The sequence below is a fragment of the Neovison vison genome, chromosome 5 (genome assembly GCF_020171115.1).
Source record: "Neovison vison isolate M4711 chromosome 5, ASM_NN_V1, whole genome shotgun sequence".
Classification (NCBI taxonomy): Eukaryota; Metazoa; Chordata; class Mammalia; order Carnivora; family Mustelidae; genus Neogale; species Neogale vison.
In genome coordinates, this window is record NC_058095.1 from 107,211,263 (window position 1) to 107,232,374 (window position 21,112).

Consider the following 21,112-nt stretch of genomic DNA (forward strand, 5'->3'; position numbering starts at 1 on the left):
TTATATAGCCCTTTATGGGAAAAGATGGGTGCTTGGAAGATATTTGTGGAATCACAGGCTTTGCTCAGTGTGGTCCCAAAGCCCAGCACCAGAACTACATACTGTAGTCCTATAAGTAATCAAATGGCTGCTTTTAGAAAGATCATAGCTGACAACTGATATTGTTGAGAGTTTCGTATCTGAAATAAACAATTCATCCATACATTAAAAATGTACCTATGGTCGGAATTCTTCCTTTGGGAAGCTATTCTAAAAAAAAAAAAAAAAAGAAAAATTCTAAATTGAAACAAACAAACAAAATCATGCATGTATATCTAGTGCAGCACTGTTTAAAACAGTAAAAACATAGGGGTGTCTGGGTGGCTCAGTCAGTTAAGTGTTACCTTTGGCTCACCTGGGGTCCAGGGATCTAGCTCCTGTGTTGGGCTCCCTGCTCAGCACAGAGTACCCTTCTCCCTCTCCCTCTGCTTCTACTCCCGCCCCCAGCCCCTGCTCATTCTTTCTCTCTCAAGTAAGTAAATAAATAAATAGTAGACATATAGAAAAAACCTAAATGGCCAAAAGAATGTGAGGGCAGCAGTTTATATGAATGTGTTGGGGGGTGGGGAGCAATATCAATTTCTTTAAGCCCACAAAATTAAAGACAAAACAATTTCTTTTCAATTAATGTGACAGAAGGTTAGTAATCTTTAATGTAGAGAAAAAACTGTAATTCATTAACAATACATAAGAAGTGACAAGAACAATAAGGCCTCAAGACAGACAAAACAATATGATCAAAAAAAAAACACAAAAAAACAAAAAAACAATATGATCAGACAATTTACAAAAGAGAAAATAAAACTAGATAACAAACAGATGAAAAAAATAGTTTATATTTGAGAGGGAACAATTCGATCCCTTACACAGGGTTAAGCACTCAAATGTTTATCAATTGATTAGTATTTTACAAAGAGACCCCTTTGCTAGTTATCTCATGGAATTTCAGCTAGGACAGATTTTTATGATTGTGCCCAGAAGGGAAAAGACAGATGGCCCACAGAGTGTCCTGCATTCCAAGTAATAGATGAATTAAGAAGTCTTAGTTGAACAAACACACATTTCTATCTACACCCTGCTCATCCTGACTCTTACTGTAGCTTGGGTTATAAATCAGCTTTGAAGGCTCAGAGCTGATATCAGAACGTTTCCTCTGGCTGCATTTCACCTTCCCTCTGTTGGAGTTCTTACAATCCATTTTCTACTCAGTGGTGATAGTCAATCTTTTACCTAAGCATCTGGTTTGCTTCTAGCAATCCTGATTTAAGAAGAAGAGGGGATGACTAGTCTTTGAACAAATGTTCATGTACCACTGGCAAATGCTACAGCAGGGGTTTCCAAATGTTTTGGTTTCAGAACTTGTTATACTCTTAAAAATTATTGAGGACCCCAAAGAGCTCTGTTTATATAGATTATACCTACTGATATTTATTATATTAGAAACTTAAAACAATTTCAAAAAAATATTTTTTAATTCATTAAAAACAACAATAGAGAACCTACTATACTTTAATATAACACAGTTTAATAAAAAATAACTATTTTCCAAAACAGCAGAAAAACTAGTTGAGAAGAATGGCATTGTTTTAAATGTTTACAAAATTCTTTATTATTATCTGGCTTAATAGAAGACAGCTGGATTCTCAAATCTGCTCCTGCTTTCAATCTGCTGTGATAGGTTGTTTTCACTGAAGTATATGAAAAGTGTTCAGCTCCACACACATGTATAGTTGAAAAAGGAGGATTTTAACACACATTTCAGATAACTGAATATTCCTCTTTGACACTACATAAAAATTTGAGGGGTAATTTCTAAAAGTTACAGTATGAAATCTGAAATATATCAACAAACTTTCCATACAACTATGTTAAAGTCCATTGGTTTACTGTGCACTTACAATGGCTCTCTCACTCATGCATGATTTTGTAGCATCCTACGTTGGTCTTTTGGAAAATACTGGTTTACCGACTTTACGATATTAAGACAAAGTACTGTTCGTTAGCATGACCATCATTAATATTACATCATTAGAGTCTTAGTGTTGGTCTTAAGTGTTAGGAAGCTGTAAGCTCATGACGGTGGATGTAACTTTTTCAAAATTCTAATTTTCACTTGAAGACTCAAACTTTATCATTGGCAACAAATACTGTCAGTTTTCTTAGGAGTGATAGGTTCACTTATTCCTTTCTGAGAGAACATCTGCCACACAGTTTGTCTGTTCGCAGTGTTCCATGAAAAAAAAAGTGAATAATTCAGTTTATAATATAAGCCTAAAGAGTTACGGGCTCCCCAGAAAAAGAAAGAGAAGAACATAGCTGGGGGCCTGAAATGATTCTCTTTCCAAGAGTATTTCTCCATTATGAACACTGACCCCAGAACCTTGCTTCTCACAAACCAATGATCCCGCATGTGCTGCTCCCATGGAATGTGTTCTTCTTCCTCTCCATCTGACCCATCAAGATCCAGTTTAAGCCCCAGCCTTTCATTACACGACAACCTGTATAGATCATTTTACCCCTCAATTCATTTATCACTTAACAGCCTTTATCACTCATTTGGTACTAGATGATGTGTTACATTAAGTTGTAACAAATAACCCAAGCAGAAAATTGAGGGAATGGATTAAAACTGTTTAAGCCTTGTTTGGGATGCCTGGGTGGCTCAGTTGGTTAAGCATCTGCCTTCAACTCAGGTCATGGTCGCAGGGTTCTGGGATTGACCCCCACATCTGCTCCTGGCTCAGCGGGGAGCTTGCTTCTCCCTTTCCCTCTGTCTGCCGCTCCCCCTGCTTATGCTCTCTCTCTGTCAAACAAATAAAATCTTTAAACAAACAAAAAACTATATAAGCCTTTTCTTCTCCAGAAGCTCTCCAAACCTGCTCTTTTTGGAGGAGGAGTCCTCATTACATAGGCATGAACGATTAAATTATTGGCCATTGGTAACTGAACTCAAACCTCAGAGGTCTGAGAAGTGAGACTGAAAGCGCCAACCCTTTAATTACCTGGTTGGTTCTGCTGACAAGCGGGCTCCCATTTATGGGGCTTCCCAAAAGTCCCTTCACTAACAAACTCAAGTGTGGCTGAAGGGGGCTTGTTAAGAATAACAAAAGACACCTTTATCACCCTCATCACCCAGGAAATTCCAAGGGTTTTATTTGCTTTGTACCAGGAATGGGATGAAGACCAAATATATAACTCATATTCTAAGTCACAACATCATAGTGCCTATGTAAAAGATGTAATATATTTAAAATGGGAGAATGGTATGCATACTTACCTGGATACAAAACAGAATCATAAGCATAGCTTTAGTGAGCAGCCTGGTGTAGCAGAGATGGATAGTTAAACATTAATAATTTGTGCTTCTCTGTCCAAAGTACAGAGCAGTCCCTGGGAGACAGCTGCTCAGACAGGAGCTACAGAGCTCACAGTGGATGGGAACAGAAATGATGCAAGTGACTTCCAGGCCAGCATTTTTAGTTTTTAGGAGCAGTGTGCCTTCTCTATTCTCTGTCTCAGTCTACCTCTGGATGCAAAAGACTCAAGGCTCTGGAAGACAACAGTAGCAAAACACAGAAGATGCCTACACCCATGAAACAGCCACATGGAGAAAAACCGCCTGCTGTTCAGCAACACCTACGTTGGACTATTACATGGGTGATAAAGGTCTAGTATATTAAGCCACTGAAATTTCGGTGTTTATTATAGTAGCTAGCATTAGTCTACTAATACACAAAGGCTCATCTAAACAGTGACAGGGCTGAGACCAGAATCCGTGTTTTTTGACTTTTCTTAGTATCAAACTATATTCTGATATGTATTCATATTTCTAAATGATAGTGGTATTTAGGCAATTTATCTTGGTTATTCTTAGATAAATACTATTAATCCCCAACCAAGCCTTATCTACACTTACCATTTACAATCATTTTCAAACAAGCAGAACAGGGTTTTCTGGAAAAATAAAGATCACAGTTTTTCAGCCTTGACCCATGTTTTATAAGAGCAATTTTTCCAGCATGTAAATCTTCACTAGAACAGTGGAGACCAACAATTTTCGTGTTTTTCACCACCACAAGACCAGTTCTCTTCACCTACATTAAAATACAAAATAATATTGTATTAGTGCTAACATCTATTTTTAAAAAGCCCCAAATGGAGTCACTCGAGCTAAGTCCACATCATTGGACTGAGATTTAATACCTAGTTGCAGTTTTGGCCTCTCCCAGGAATATAACCTTAACCAGTCAGACTGAAATTTCCTGGTCAGCTAGTGAGGAAATCCACCTGATAAACTCCAGCAGCCCCCCGAAGGAGCGTAACTCTGCCTGAAACAATCCATTTTTTGCTAGACACTTCCTTTTCCTGTCCCGTTTGTAGAAGTCCGTAGAGGCCTATAGAAGCCTCCCCTTTTTGCAGTGATGAAGAGCCCCTCCCTATTTACTAGAGATGCTGTATGATTCACGAATCGTTGAATAAAGCAATTAGATCTTTAAGTTTACTCAGTTGAACTTTGGTTTTTAACAGATTTGGTGGAAACATCTGGATACAAAGGAAAATTCCTGATGGCTTCAGGGACAACAAGAAACACAAGCATGATACCCTCTGTCTTTCTTGCCATATCTAAGGGCCATAGGTGAGTTTCTCTTGGTTCTGGGCTTAAATGTCTTTGCACTGAGCTCTTAATCCGATTGGTTTTCCAGTCCAAAATCCCCCATTTGATTGGAACCCCCACCCCTTGACTTAGCCCCCAGATTCCATATTGAGAACTCCTTGTGGTTCAGTCTATAACTCCCCATTGTGTGGAATCCCAGGCTATAGTCCCTATTTGTTGAGGAGTGCTGGTTCAGTCCTTTTCCCAGTCCCAGATTGCATGTTAAGAATTGATAGTGGTGTGCACAAGGCCTTCTTTTGGTCAGGTTAAGCTAAAATCTCTTGATTACTGCTGGTATGTTAAGGTGAGCATGTCTGTCTTACATTGTGTAGGTAAAAGCTACTGCTAATCGGACTCTTGGCTGACCAAAAGCTGCCAAATTGGTGGACAGGGGTTAAGCACTTAAAAGCTGTTAGAGCAATTGCCACTGAACTCTAAGAATCCCGTGTTAGGATAAGCTAGTCATAGAGTGGGTTACAATGACACTAGGTCACCCGCCAACCTCAAGAAAATTTTGATGCAATTAGGTATAGGGTAAAACACCACACAACTCCCAACCCCGGTACAGCAGCATGTTCCTCTTAGCTATTAGTTTGGCTCTGAGAAACCCACTTAGCTTAAAAGTAAGTAGATAGATAGACAGATAGATAGATAGATAGATAGATAGGAAGACAGATAGAGGAGTGCCTGGGTGGCTCAGTCAGTTGATCATCTGACTCTTGGTTTCAGCTCAGGACATGATCTTAGGGTCCTGAGATTGAGCCCTGTATCAGGGTCCATGCTGAGTGTGGAGTCTGCTTGTCCCTCTCTCTCTGCTCCTCCCCCCACTCTTTCTTTCTCTCTAGAATAAAATCGAAAAAAAAAAAAAAAGAGAGAGAGAGAGAGAGAGATCCTTAAATTCCAAAGCATACCACCTTCTGGCACCCTTACTTATTATAAATCTAAAAATTATAATCCTAGAAGCTAAAAGTATCTACAAAATGACAAAATCCTCCTAAGCTTTTTTGTACCCTAAGAAGTTGGCTTGGTAACAACCATCAGGTTGGGGACCCCAAGATACGGCCAGACAGAAATGTAGGTTGTACCTCCTTTACCACTAACTACCGCTGGAGAGAAAATATGGGTTAAACTCCGTTTCTGGCTAGAGTCCTACCAAACTGCTAGAAGCCCTCAGATAACTAACAGCCTAGAATGAGATGGGACATGGTGAGGAATGGTCCAGTTAGATAAGATCATTCAAGAAGAAAGGGTTTCCAAATCAAACAAACACAGTGGTATATACCTGTTTTAACTGGCATGCAGAAGGCTCCAAAAGGCTTCAAAATTCCAAAATACCTTCACTGAAAGATTTGTTGCAAATCCCTTGTGAAAAATTAAAGACACAAGAGGTATATACAACAGAACTCTAAGACTGAGGTAACTCCTACTGTCACCCTCTATCCTCCTTTAATTGAGTATACATTCATTCTAGTAATCCTCTGCCTCAATCTTCTTTCCAATCTTCAGGAGACTACAAGACCATAAACAAAAGTCCACCAAGTAGGTAGCCTTACAGAGACCCCTAGAACTAGCCTTGAAGGAGGGTTGACAGGGCTCCAAGGAAGTGTCAGGTAAATTGTTACCTTATTCCCTTAAAAGGCCAAGGGAAAATGAAATGAAAATGATTTGAAAACCTTGACAAAATTGATATATACCAAAGCTACACCGACTTTACACCTCACTACAAGTCTGCTGAGGGATCCTAGGAAAAACTGGCCAAAGTCAGCTCTCCTGGATCTCTGTCTACAGTAACCGGTAGAGAGAAAGAGAAAGCGAGAGAGAGAGAAAGAAAGAGAGGAAAAAAAAAAAAATCTTTTGAGCCCTCTCTGTGGACGCCTTTGAGTCCAGGGGGTTATTTAATACTGTCAGGAATATTTACTGTTTGTCTCAGCTGAAAATTGATACGATACTTAAAAGGAGTTTTTTTAAGTAGCTTGTCCTGTGGTCAGAAGTTGGCCAGATTAAAAGCTGATATTCAAAGCCTGATCAGAGTTTTTCTTAGGCATTCTCCCCTAAGCTAAAATAAAAAACTATGAACCCAGAGGAAAAGTAAAAACCTTCTCACGCTTTTATGGATTTACTAAAAAATTACAATGACAAAGAGCTCTAAATCTGTAATACAGAAATCTTTTGATTTCCATCTTGAGTTGGAAATATTTTCCCTGATATAAAAAAGCAAATTGAAGATAATGTGGTTGGATGGGGGACCAACCTATGATGTCATTTAAGTTACAACCCAATTCCTTGAGAAATTAAAAGCAACTGTTCTTATCTTACAGATCTTTACAGAACCAGAAATGCAGCTCTAGAAACAATTCAAAATCCACCTATTCTTTTTACCAATCCCCAAACCTCCCATATTTATCTCAAAAGGCTTATAAATTGTTTTGGAGGAACTTAACATTCTTTCCCTGTGCCTTTGAGATGCACATGTTTTACCGGATCTTCCCCAGGAACTCTAATCTAAACCATCCCCAATTCCTAAGACTAAAGAAAAAAAGGGGAGAGGGTGGAGGTGTATTATAAATACAAACTGCTACAGAAGCTCCCTTGCCCAGAATTTAGTTCACAGCTTTCATAAAATTGTTTGTCATGGACAAATATAAATGTTAAATGTCTTCTCCACTGCTTTCTCTCCCAAAATGTGGGATCAAGAACATTTCTTTCCATTCCTCTTTCCCTCTCTGACCATCCTTTTTCCTAATTCTTACAGCATGAAGGTCCTTATGATTTTGTCCATATTTTGCCTTGCTTTGGCCCTGTATCTCGGGTCATTGTTAATCCAACTTCCAAATGACTGTTGAACTTGCCCTGATGCTGGTGATTCTGCAGTTCTGCCTGTCACAAACTTCTCCCTGATTTCCAACACCTATTTCTCCAGAACAAACCCTGTCTCTTGTTAACAACCCCAAACCCAGGGAAACATTCATCCAAGCTCTGTACAAAGGAAGGGACACAAGGCAAGAGCAACCAGAGTAAAAACTGCCTGTACAGTCTAAGCCCCTTAAATTGTACTGGTTCCCTGGCTGTTACCATTCCAGTTCTGAGCCAAGACTCAAAAAGGAATTACAGGAGGCATACATGATTAAAAATTAACTCCCTTCCCTGGTTAGGAGTGAGTATGAATGAGGCTATGATCAGGAAATTTTCCTTAACTCTTCAAAGTATTACAGAATCTGCTGTTTAAAAAACAGCTGCCCAACAAAATCCTTGGGCCCTCTGACCAAAGCTGTTCTTGGTAATGGGATGGCCCTTGATTATTTTTTGGCTGAACAAGGAGCTGTCTGTACTGTGACTAACACCACTTGCTGCACATGGATTAATGCTGTGGGAAAGCTGAAACTCAGCTGTGAAACCACCGAATGAGCCACCTGGCTTAAGAAAGTGACTCCTACAGTAGGGTCTTCCTTTAACTTTCTTAATTTTGACTGGTTTGGGTGTTGGGGACTGCAGCTCGAAACACACTCTAGATATTGGGGACTACCCTGCTTGTAATAATCATAGTGGTCTCTCTGGTTTGCTGTATTCTCTCAAATACAGCTTTAAATGTGTGTTCGCAGCCACTAACCACCAAACAAATCATTTACCTGAGACTGGAACATCAGAAAAGGAATGAAGAGAATGACTGCCTTTAAAAATGTGAACTTGAAGTCATGGTCTGTGAATACCACAAAGATTCGAAAAACAAAAAACAAACAAACAAAAAAAAACACAGCGAAAACAAAACTAAAACTCATGTCCTATGAATACCACCATAGAGGATCAACAAAAACTCAAAGAATTTCAGAGCAACAGCCAGGGATGGCACGAATGCCTTAAGTTTTGATCACATCTCTCAGGGAGAGGGGTCTCAGCAACCAACAGCAGGCCCCAAGTGGAGTCACTCATGCTAAGCCCACACCATCAGACCTCATGAGACTTAATGCCTCACCTAACTGAGGCTTTGGCCGCTCCCAGGAATATAACCTTAACCAGTCAGACTGAATTTCCTGGTCAGCTAGTGAGGAAATCCACCTGATAAACTCCTGCAGTTCCCCAAAGGAAGGTAACCCTGCCTGAAACTATCCACTTTTTGCTAGACACTCCCTGTTCCTGCCTGGTCTGCCTGTAGAAGCCTCCCCTTTTTGCAGTGAGGAAGAGCTCCTCTCTATTTACTAGAGGGGATGCTGCCTGATTCATGAATCATTGAATAAAGCAATTAGATCTTTAAGTTTACTCAGTTGAACTTTGTTTTTTTTAACATATCTAATGATTATATCACAGATTATACTTGATTTATTAATAAAATAAAAGTTCTATTTAGTTCTTGATCTGAACCCAGTTTGAACAAAAGCACATTTCTCATTAGGTCCAAAGACTTTTCTGAAAGTTTAATGTTGGCTTTATACCAGAAATTTTCTAAATCTAGGCATTCTTAACTAAACAATGAACCATTTAATTATCCATTAATTTTTCTGACTGAAAAATAAATACACTTTAACCTAGGAAAGGGTGAGAACCAAGTTGATTTGACTTGTTTCTTACAGCATCCAGTCTATAACTATTTAGTGTTAAGCTTCTATGTGGTAATAACAAAAAAATGTAGGAAACCCTGTGGTTTTATACATGGATAAGTGAAGCCCAAAGAGATTATGTGGCTTTCTGAAAGACCCACAGATGGTAAAAGGCAGAAATAAAGCAAGGTCATCTTAAATTTTTAAAATATTTCAAATACTAAATAAAGATAGTTCTCAACTTCTTTCTAAAAACTGACTCTCCCAATTTTTCACACTATGGCAGTCTAGACTAATGTGGGTAGGTCCCACCTTCTACAAATACGTAGATTATTTACAAAAAGTTTTTTTTTTTTTAAAGACTTTTATTTGTTTATTTATTTGACAGAGGGAGAGGGAACACAAGCAGGGGGAGTAGGAGAGGAAGAAGCAGGCTCCCCACTGAACAAGGAGCCAGATGTGCACCTTGATCCCAGGACTCTGGGATCATGACCTGAGCCAAAGGCAGACACTTAAGGACTTAGCCACCCAGATGCCCCTACAAAAAAGTTTTAAATGCATAGTCAAGCTCAAAAGAAAGGAAGACACCTTCTCAGGTGTTACAAATGAAGAGAACTCAAAGCCAGAGCAGTAAGTCTGAGCTACCTGAGCAGTATCCCACCCATGTAGGGGACTGGGCTGACTCTGCTTCCAAGCCCTGGAGGCTGGCATTCTAAAGAGGTGTTACTTTAAACGTAACGTGTCCTTACCTACACAGATATTAACTAAAAAAGTTGGTGTGACAATATTAATGTCAAATAAAATGGACTAAGTTAAAAATCAGTTCTGTGTAAGGTGAAACATAGAACTTAAAAATAAGTTCTATGTAGACAAAATAGTCTATACCATTTTCACAGGAAAGGGCTCTGAGGTAGGGAATGTAAATCCAATCTTTGGGTTTGGGACTGATTATTACAGTACTTGGGGAACTTAGGCTGAGAAAAGGGTACCCGTTATTCCCTACTCCCTTTCAAAGGGCTTCAGTCTACAGTTATCCCCAAGAGGACACATCTTGAAATTAAAGTACAGACCAGAGCTTTATTAACCAAAACAGTCAAGTTTCAGTTTTAGTTATGAGTATAAATGTTTGCAACTACGGAGAATGATATTTTATAAAATGTCTAAAAAGAAAGAATAGAGAAAAGTTTATAGAATTCCTTTTCTGAGTTAACTAACCACTTCCTAAACTATAAAGACATTTAAAAGGAATACAAAAATCTGTCCTTTGCAAAATATACTTCCAAAAATAAATCTAAAACATGAAAGATCTATATTGGCCTTTAAAACAAGCTTTAAATTTACCGTGAACTTATAAGCCCTTTCCCCTTCCCATCCCAGAATTTCTTGAGTTTTATGTTCCCCAAATACAAAGTATATGTTAGTATCTACTTCTGAATAATTCCAGTGAGTTTTTCTTTTTAAATTACAACTTTGGAAAATAACTAATAAAGCCATATCGAGAGATCTCAGCATGCTAGAGTTCATTTTATTAAAATGAACTAATTGTGGGGCACCTGGCTGGCTTGTTTGGTGAAGCATGCAACTCTTGATCTTGGGGCTGTGTGTTTAAGCCCCACGCTGGGTGTAGATATTACTTTAAAAAAAAATAGTTTAAAAAATAAAATAAAATAACTATGGACTCTGAAAAACCACCTGAGGGTTTTGAAGGGGTGGCGGTGGGGGTGGGAGGTTGGGGAACCAGGTGGTGGGTATTAGGGAGGGCACGGATTGCATGAGCACTGGGTGTGGTGCAAAAACAATGAATACTGTTACGCTGAAAAGAAATTAAAAAATTAAAAATAATAATAATAAAATAAAATGAACCAATTGTGACAAATGGAAATGGCTGCAATTAAAGATTTTAGCTTTAGATTTTCTCAGTAGCTAAGCAAACAGAAATAAAGCCAGAAACCTTGGCCACAAAAGACTTTTTAAAAAACTATCCCTAGGGCGCCTGGGTGGCTCAGTCAGTTTAGCCTCTGCCTTTGGCTGAGGTCATGATCCCAGGGTTCCTGGGGTCGAGTCCTGCATTGGGCTCCCTGCTCAGGAGGTAGTCTGCTTCTCCCTCTCCCTCTGCAGCTCCCCCTGCTTGTGTTCTCTCTCTTTCTAAATAAATAATATTAAAAAACAATTCCTAAAAAAGACCCCAAAACCCAACACTATTCCTCATAAGCGGGAAGTATGCTCATCAATTTATTATTAGAACAATCTTTTATCCCTCCTCCGCCCCTCAGCATAGGCACAGAGACAAAACAAACAACAACAAAGAACGAACAAACTTTTAGGCTAAGTTTAATTTGTCACTTTTTTGTCTAGAGTCCTCTTCACCTCAGAAAATATCTTTTATCTTTCAATTTTAACTAAGGTCAAAATGTCAAGTTTGAGATAAAGATTTTTAAATCCCAAACTTAAAACAAAACAAAGCAAATAAAAGCCTAAGTTGCATTTCATTTTGCACTTCCACTCACTGCAACTCCCAGGAGACTATATCTTTTCAGTGAATCACCATTCTGGATCCCGAATGCGTCACTTCCCTAACATCTTGGCAAGTCCTGTGTTATCTTAGTCACAGGGTTTTACATTACAATTTAAGCAACAAACTAGTATATTAAGTGGTGAGTCACTATTTTTTTTGTCTTTGCCTTTCTTAAAATTAAAAACATCTAAATATTCAGAGACAAATTATTTCTACATTCTTGTTGGGGATTTTAGAGACTCACTCTCAGAACTTATCAGGAGATCTCCAGGAATGTACATCAGAATCATGAAGGTAACTTTTTTCATAATATACTTGTTTTGTCTCCACTAGACACCCAATAAATTAGAATCTCTCTGGAAAACTCAGAAGATTAAAATAACAAGGAAATACTATGCAATATTAAAAAGAACAAAGTTCATCTTATCAGGTCTGGGTCTGAGTTTACCCTTCTAGTAAATTAGCCCACTAGTGTTTCACAGATACTGGCAGAACACATGAAGCTCCAGGGTCAGAGACAACCTGATCATTCACAGTGCAGCAAGCAGAATCAGCACCATGTGTGTGATGTTTCCCTTGCCTACAAGTCCCACGGGGGTCATGCAGATGGCCCAGAGGGATTCCGAGACAGGAAGTGGGTGGTGTTATAGGAAAGGAACACTAAGCCTGGGCACTGCTGTTTTATCACAGACAGTAAGCAAACCTCCTCTCTGTCCCAGAGGAAGACATCAGCTCAACCTTCAAGGTTGCTTGCTACAAACACAACTCCAAGAAATGGCTAGAGAAAGAGCAGTTAGGGTCTTGCATACTTTGAACCAGCAAGATGTGTTGGGAGTACAAGAGAACCGTGTGTTTCTCAACAACATTTATGCAAACTAGTATGGAAATGTATCAGGAACTGAATTTAAAAATTAAAAAAAAAGACGTAGGAGCATATCATACAACAATTTGGATTTGTTTTCCTTTTTACAGGAGAGACATGTATATTCTTGTAAATGCATTGAAACTTTTAGAATATGAAAGGTATGTAAGAACATGCCTTGGAAGTAGAAATGGGAAACTTGAGTATAAGAAGGACTTTTATTCTACTTTATACCATTGTTTTTGCTTTGTTATTACAAATGTCTTTTTAAAATTTTTAAAAAATTCACCTGTTTTTTGTCAGTAGATATCCTGGCCATCTCTTCATTATCTCCTAAGGGTCCATGCTTTCCCTCTTCCTTGTCCTAATTCAAAGCAGATTAAGGGGGGGGAAATTAGTGCACAAAACATAGAATTAATTCAGTATTTCCTATTTGAAGGCTGGTTTTCTTGGTTTTAAATCATTTTTTTTCTTCCTGATGAAAGTGCATTGACTTCACCCTTTTTTCAGGTTCAAGGTCAGACTACTTAACCTAGTATATAATGCCTTTACATATATAGTCCCCTCCATACTTTTCCAAAATACAGAAGTACTGAAACTTGTGGTCAGAAAATAAAATTCTGTAGTTAAAGATTTGGAGTTGGGCAGTTTTAAGGAACAGTCTAGAATGTGGCCATAACTTAAAAGGGCTAAATGGGAGTAAGGGTATATTAACTGCAATTGGGAAGATATGGAAACTATGCAGCTAAGGCATTAGATATGGTAGGCAGAATGATGGTCCCCCAAAGACTTGCCTGTCCCAGTCCCTGGAGACTATGGTTCTGTTTATGTTACTATGGCAAGACTGTAGATGGAATTAAGGCTGCTCATCATCTGACCCTGAGATGGGGAGGATTATCTGGGTGGACCCACTGTAATCACAAGAGTCCTTAAAAGTGAAAGAGAGGCACATCAGTACCAGCGTGATGCAGCCCGAGACTCAGTCTGCCACTTCTGGCTTTACAGATGGAGGAAAAAGTTCATGGGCCAAGGCAACTGGGGAGCTTCTAGAAACTGGGAAAGACAAGGAAATGGAAACTCCTTCAAGCCTCCAAGAGGAAAACAGTCCTGCTGACACTCTGATTTCAGTCCAGTAAGACCCATTTTGGGGTTCTGATTTCCAGAACTGCAGGATAATAACTATATATAATGTGTGTTTTAAGTCACCAACTTTGTGGTAATTTGTTACAGAAGCAATAGGACACTAACATACGAAGTACACAAGTCTTTCTAAAAGTAAACTTGAAGTAGAAAGTTTTGAGTCAGGGCTAAACTCCTTCATTTATTAATTCAACAATATTTACTGAATCCTTGCTATGTGCCAGCCACAAACCTACTTGCTAAGGATGCAGCCCTTATAGACACAGGAAAGTGACTAGGAAGTGAGCAGATTATTGACACAAAATGATACAGCAGGATTCTGTGAGCCCGAAGGTAGATGGGATATGTAATAAACTGGAGAAAGTTTGAAAGTGGGAATGTTTGAACTCTGTCTTCTGAAACAAATGTTGGATGCTAGGAAAAAAAAAAAAACCTCTAAAAAGTTTACAAGAAAAGCCATATCCTAGGAATCACATTTTATCCCAGCAGAACAGGAAGTGGAAAAGTGATGATCTTGGTAGTAGAATGGTAGGAGGGAGATGGTAGTAGTGGTGATGATGATTATTACATAAGTGATAATAATAAAGTACCTAACAGTGTTTCCCAAGCACCAGGCTCTAAACTATCTCATTTAATCCTCATAACTTTACAAAGTATCCCCTATTGTTTCCATTTTAGAAATGAAGAAATTGTGGCTGAGAGTGATTAAATAACTCTGTAGCTAGTCAATGGGAAAACCAGGACCTGAGCCCCAAGTCCATTGTCTTAACCATTACGTTATCCTGCTACTGTTCTGGAAAAGTACAATGAGTACACAATGGGAAGAACTGGGTGAGAGGGACAGTAACTGATATGTAAAAAATGAGGCGGAGTGCCTAGGTGGCTCAGTGGGTTAAGCCTTTGCCTTTGGCCCAGGTCATGATCTCAGAGTCCTGGAATTGAGCCCTGTGTTGGGCTCTCTGCTCAGTAGGGAGCCTGCTTCCCCCTCCACCGCCTGTCTGCCTCTCTGCCTACTTATGATCTCTCTCTCTCTGTCAAATAAATCATAAAATCTTAAAAAGAAAAAAAATGAGGCAACGATACACTTATTCTAGTTCTTACTTTACAGTAACATTCAGGCAATTTAGGTATGCTTAACTTAACTAAAATGAAAAGCTATGAACCAATAGGAGAGATTATTATTTCGAAACAATGGCCATTTTCAGTAGTGCTGACTTCTGTTCTAAAACTTTGAGTTAGCTGTGCTTTTCCCAAGAAGTCTCAAAAATAATTAGTTTCTTTCCCAACTCACTTTTCTAATTTTGGGCTGGATTCTTAAAAATTATTGGATTTTATACTTAATGTAAACTCTGCTGAACAATCCTCAAAGAGCATCCATACAGTATAAATATTTTACAACACAGAAAATCTCAGATATCAGTCATATTTAGAAGGGGCGCCTGGATGGCTCAGTGGGTTAAAGCCTCTGCCTTCAGCTCAGGTCATGATCCCAGGGTCCTGGGATCGAGCCCCTCATTGGGCTCTCTGCTCAGCATGGAGCCTGCTTCCTCCTCTTTCTTCCTGCCTCTCTGCTTACTGTGGTCTCTGTCAAATAAATAAGTAAAATCTTTAAAAAAAAAAAAAAAAGAGAAGTGGTTTTAAGTTAAAATACATTGAAGCTGGTAAAAATGAATGACAATCTAAATGTCCAGTACTAAGGGAATATACATGGTACATCAATACAATGGACTGTTACGCCAATATTAAAACATAGTAACAAACACATACAGTCCATAGTTTGTGCCAGGCACTATCCATGAGCTTGTAAACTCATTCACTTTTCATAAAAGCCCCCTGTAGTATGTACCAGTAACATTCCATTTCATGGATAAGGAAGTTGAGAGAGGGAAAATAACTTACTCAAGATTACACAACTACTCAGAGGTAGAGTCCAGATTTGAACCCAGGTAGGCTAACTACAAAACCACTGCTCCTTTTAAACCATTAGACTAACTTCCTGCTCCAGGGTGGATAACAGTATTACAGCATAATCATTTTCCTATGTTAAGTGAAAAAGGCTGAATCCAGAAGTGAATGATCTCAAAAAACATCGCGAGAGAGAGAGAAAAGAGAGAAAAGGAAAAGATTGAGAAACAGCACAATAATGTCAGTAGTCACTAGACAACGAAATTATGAAAAAAAAATTTTTCTTTAGTCCATTTTATAAATAATAAGCATACATTACTTGGGTAAAATAAAAATATTTTAGAAGATAAAAGATTGGCTAAGTGTCAAAGGCAGTATTTCCAATATAATTACATGTCAAATTGCCTCTTAGGGTTTCTATGACTTACTTTTTATAGAAAAAGCAGAATAAAGAATTTAAGTGAAACAAACATTATTTTAGCTTAAAGAACATTTTTCTTCTCTTGATAGGAAAAAGATCGTACTCAACTCTATGAACATAATGTGCGATTAATACTGAATTTATTTCATTTAATACACATCTCTGTTGAGAAAGAACTTAATTTCAGCAGAGGATTTATTCTTGAGATACATATTATATATATACAGAAATATATATGTGCATATATATATATATATGAATTAAAATGAGATTAAATCTTCATATTAAAAAAAAGTCTTCAAAATTAGTACACAATCTCTAATAAGCCCAGCTTTTCAAATGTGCTTTTAAAGTCTTAAATCTCGGGGCACCTGGGTGGCTCAGTCAGTTAAGCAACAGACTCTTGATTTCAGCTCAGGTCATGATCTCAGGGGGGATCAAGCCTCACATATATCCTGGGGCAGAGCCATGTGACAGGCTCTATGCTCAGTGGGGAGTCTGCTTGAGATTCTCTATCCCTCTCCCTCTGTTCCCTACCACTGCTCATGTGCATGTGCACTCTCTCTCAAATAAATAAATAAAATCTTTAAAATAAATAAAGTAAAAAGTCTTAAATCTCTTAAGCATTTGCTTCTGTGTCTTCAAGACAATTTTATCTGCAAAGAAACAAAAACAAACCCAAAAACCCAATGGGTTTGAAAATCTTCCACTTTCATAAAACAATATTAAGCTACTAAGAGACAGAAAGAATAAAAGACTTCAAAATCATGAAGGAAGTGAAGACTTTCTCAAAGCCATTAATAATACATGAAGCCAGGGTGGGGCTGAGGGAGTGATTAATAGGAAGTAAACATGCAAAACATTTTAAATAATGTTTTACTACTTATTAAACACTTCACATAGTAATCGGAGAAGAAAACTACTCCAAGAGATATCATTTTATCAGGAAAAGTGAATTCCCTATATGCACACAGACATTACACCCTTCACAAAAATCAACTCAAAATGATCACAGACCAAAATGTTAAACATAAAACTAAAAAACTCCACAAAAAATAACATAGGAGAAAACCGAGATAACACTGGGTATGGTGATGGTGTTTTAGATACACAAAGGAACGATCCATGAAAGAAATCAGTGATAAACTGGACTTGATAAAAATTGAAACCTTCTCCTCCGTGTAAGACACTGCCAAGAGAATGAGAAGAAAAGCAACAGACTGGGAGAAAATATTTGCAAGAGACATATCTGATATAAGACTGTTATCCAAAATATACAAAGAACTCTTAAAACTTAACAATAAGAAAATAACCTGACTAAAATATGGGCCAAAGACCTTAACAGACACCTCACCAAAGAAGATATATAGATGACAAATAAGCATAAGAAAAAATCTGCACATTACATGTCTTGAGAGAAATGCAAATTAAAACAAGATACCACTACAAGCCCATAAGAATGCCCCAAATCCAGAACGCTGACAAACCAAATACTGGAGAGGATGTGAAGCAACAGTAACTCTCATTCATTGCTGGTGGGGACGCAAAATGGTACAGCCACTCTGGAAGACAGTTTGGTAGTTTCTGACAAAACTAAATACACTCTTTATCATACAATCCAGCAATCATGCTCCTTGGTATTTACCCAAAGGAGCTGAAAACTCACATCCACACAAAAATCTGCGTACAGATATTTATAGCAGCTTCATTCATAACTGCAATAACTTGGAAGCAACCAAGATATCCTTCAGCAGGTGAATGGATAAATTACATGTGGTATATCCAGGCAATGGATCTTATTAAGCAGTAAGAAGAAGTAAGTGATCAAGCCATGAAAGGACATGGAAGAACCTTAAATGCATATTGCTAAGTGAGAGAAACCAACCTTAAAAAACTACATACTACTGTATGATTCCAACTATATTAATGTTCTGGGAAAAGGCAAAATTATGGAGACAGTTAAAAAAAAAAAATCAGTGGTTGCCAACGTTGGGAGGAGTGGGGGAAAAGATAAGTAGGTGAATCACAGAGAATTTTTAGGGCAATGAAAATATTCTGTATGATACCATAATGATGGATACATGTTATTATACATTTGATGTACACAGGATATACAGCACCAAGACTAAACTGTAATGTAAACTATAGACCTTGGGTGATCATGATGTGTCAATGCAGGTTCATCAACTGTAGCAAATGTACCACTCTGGAGAGGATGTGGTTAAAGGTGGAACCTATTCATGTAGGGAGGAGCAGAGAGTATACAGGAAATCTGTGTACTTTCCTGGAAATTTAGCTCTGAACCTATAAGTGCTTTAAAAAGATAAAGTCCTAATCATTAAAAAGTTAGTTCCTTAATTCCCTGTTAAAAATTTCTTCAGTGTAGTCCCTACTTATAAAATCTAAACTTCCTTGCAAGGCATACAATATTTTTTATTTTCTGATTCCTGTATACCTTTCCAAGATCATCTCAGTCTCTTCCCTTCACCCAAATTCACCCTCCCCCATGAGGACCACAAGTTCTCTCACTCCTTCAAGCTTTTCCATATGGTGTCCCTTGGCTTGGTAAATACCTACTCATTCTTCACGTCTCTGTGCAAATGGAGCCTCCCCTGTGCATCCTTCTCTCACTTCCCCACGCAGAGCCTGGCCTGCAGTCTTCAGTCTCGGTAGCATCTCTGCTTCCTGCATCTTGTTTAAATACCTAATTTTTGTCTCCATTAGAAAATAAGAACCAAATCTTTCTTTTGTATCTCCAAAGCCAAGCACACAACCTTATCCACTGAAACGAAGACACCAAAAAGAAAAAAGAGAAAGAGAATGGTTGTGTTTAAGGATTTACAAAAAGTCATCTTGTGGAAAATGTGAGGCAATCTTACAGCACAATTATTGGCAAGTTGGAAACTTGCATAAGCATAGGCAGGATGCAAGCACAATTTTGTAAGAGAAAAACAAGCAAAAATCCTGCGCTTAAAAAAAGACTGAAGGAAAGTACCAAAATGTTAAAAGTGATGTTGTTAGAATGGTGGGAAGCCATGGGTAATTCCCCCCCCTCCTTTTTTCAAAAAATGTCTTCAATGCTTAAACAACCTAATACTATTTTCCCTATATGGCCTTGGCCCCCTAAAAACACTAAACTTCCTAATCTATCAAACCAAATGGTAAGAACCTAGGACCATGCCACTCCAAGCATGGAGGAAAAAGATGAGAAGCACCTTGGTGCCCAAGGGTTGGAGAAAGTGAAGATGCAGGCTTTTATGATTATTCTTTCTATATATTCCTAACCTGTTTTGATCACCTCTTTTAGGTCCAAAAAAGAGACTATTTACATGGAACAAGAAACCAATTAGCATTCACAGATTACTTACTACAAGAATAGATGCTAAAGGGGGATTAAAAAAAAATACACAGTAAAATAAGATAAAATAAGACACAGTAATAAAAATAAGGTAAAATAAAGCATGATCTCCATTTTCATGTAATTTATAGTTCTGTAGAAGGGGAAAACTACTCACATGAAACATCAATAGTACACAACTGGGTGATAAATTATGCAATCCAATTGTCCAAACCAACATATAAGTACCATTAACACCTGATAAACACGGCACAATCTGAGAGAGTAACAATTCTATTTTTAGATTAGAAAGATGAGCTATTACAGCTATAAGTTAAAAATATCACACTAAACCACAGAAATATTTTACGAATTTTAAGGTTTTTGAGTTTGCTTTTAAGTGTGGCAGAAACTGGAAAAGCGTAATTTAAACCACTACTAAGTGGGCAAGACTATGGAAACAAAATATACCTGAGATTTTTGTCTTTGGGCTTTGACTGCTGGGAAGAGCTCCATCCAGAGACTGAGCAGAGTGAAAAGGTTGACTTTAGAAAGCCTTGGTATTTGACCTACAAAAGAGAGGGCAGACACTTAAAAAATTTTACTAATGATGCAAACAGGAACTCACCCTCAATGCCATTTGGGTGCTGCAGCCTTAACTTGGCTGCTTTCGTAGGAAGCAGAGAAAAAACGATAAGAGGACAAGAGAATCAAAGGGCAGGAGTCTGGCTACAACCTCACTTTGAGCGACCTCCTCCGGCACTTTTCAAAGTCGGGCCCTTTCTCCAGCCCTCACATGGCAAGGAAAACAAAATGGTACATCTGATACATGTAACTATGGGAAAAAATCCAAACTAAGTTATGAAAAGTCCTTGCGTCTGAGGTCATCGTGGAGCAAGCTTTAAATTGTGGTGTTGCAAGAAGGACAGTGCGGTGACCTTCGCGGGTAATGCAGCTGAAATACTGGGAAGCGTCGTGTGTGGTTAATTCGGAAATCAAGTCAAAAGCGCGGAATTTTCAGGCTCAATACCCCAGATCCCAGCTCTAGGTCCTGGGAGGAAAAGTAAAGGGCGGGGGGTGGGGGAAAAGGGGAATGAGCGCGACTTCAACAGCAGGTCCTGCCAGGCCAGGGGTTCCTGGTAACCGAGCTGAGAACGCGTCTAGGGCGGGAATGCGATATCCCAGGGCAGAAGCGCGGGCGAAGAGGGGCAGGCAGGGAAAGCGGAGTTACGCGGAGGCAAAGGCTCAGGGCAGAGCCGAAAGGCTGGGGTGGCAGCGGCAGGGTCCGAGGCACTCACCAGTCATGCTGCCAGTCTGGGTGCTGACTGACCGCCCGGCCCCCGCGCTCTCCAGATTTTGCATCTGCCCTGCTTCTTTCATCCCAAGCCTAGCGGCCTCTGCTGCCCAGAACACCTCTGGCTATCTGGCATGATCTTGGCCCTAGCGGCTCCACCTCCCGCCTCCTCCCAGCAACTGTACGGCAACGGCCAACTCGGCGCAGCCAGTGACGTAAGAGCCCGACCGCCACTTCCGGGCGCCCTGTGTGTCGCATCAGCGAGGTGTGGAGGCCGTGGAGCAGGGCTGCCCCTCTAGCGGCGGCTGCATGGGTGAAAAGCCCGGTGCACTAAATACTTTCAGGCCTGACTTCAGCTGTCGATGTTTTTGACCTGGAAGTCTCAGGTTGTGCGGACTCTGACAGAGTGATAA

General features: G+C 39.0%; 1 protein-coding gene across 4 annotated transcripts in view; it reads right to left on the reverse strand.

The window, feature by feature from the left end:
• CDADC1 (cytidine and dCMP deaminase domain containing 1) overlaps positions 1-20,910 on the reverse strand; it is a 45,487-nt gene extending 24,577 nt beyond the window's left edge. For 3 of the 4 annotated variants that reach the window (XM_044249711.1, XM_044249710.1, XM_044249709.1), the window contains exons 1-4: positions 20,704-20,909; positions 19,877-19,974; positions 12,892-12,966; positions 3,956-4,133 (exon numbers count right to left, since the gene is read on the reverse strand). In XM_044249711.1, the coding sequence (XP_044105646.1) occupies positions 3,956-4,133; positions 12,892-12,966; positions 19,877-19,974; positions 20,704-20,785 (433 nt within the window). In that variant the 5' untranslated portion in view covers positions 20,786-20,909. Of the gene's footprint in view, positions 1-3,955; positions 4,134-12,891; positions 12,967-19,876; positions 19,975-20,703 lie in introns of all 4 variants that reach the window. The other variant, XM_044249712.1, reaches the window with a different exon arrangement.
• Between the last annotated feature and the right edge of the window lie 202 nt (positions 20,911-21,112).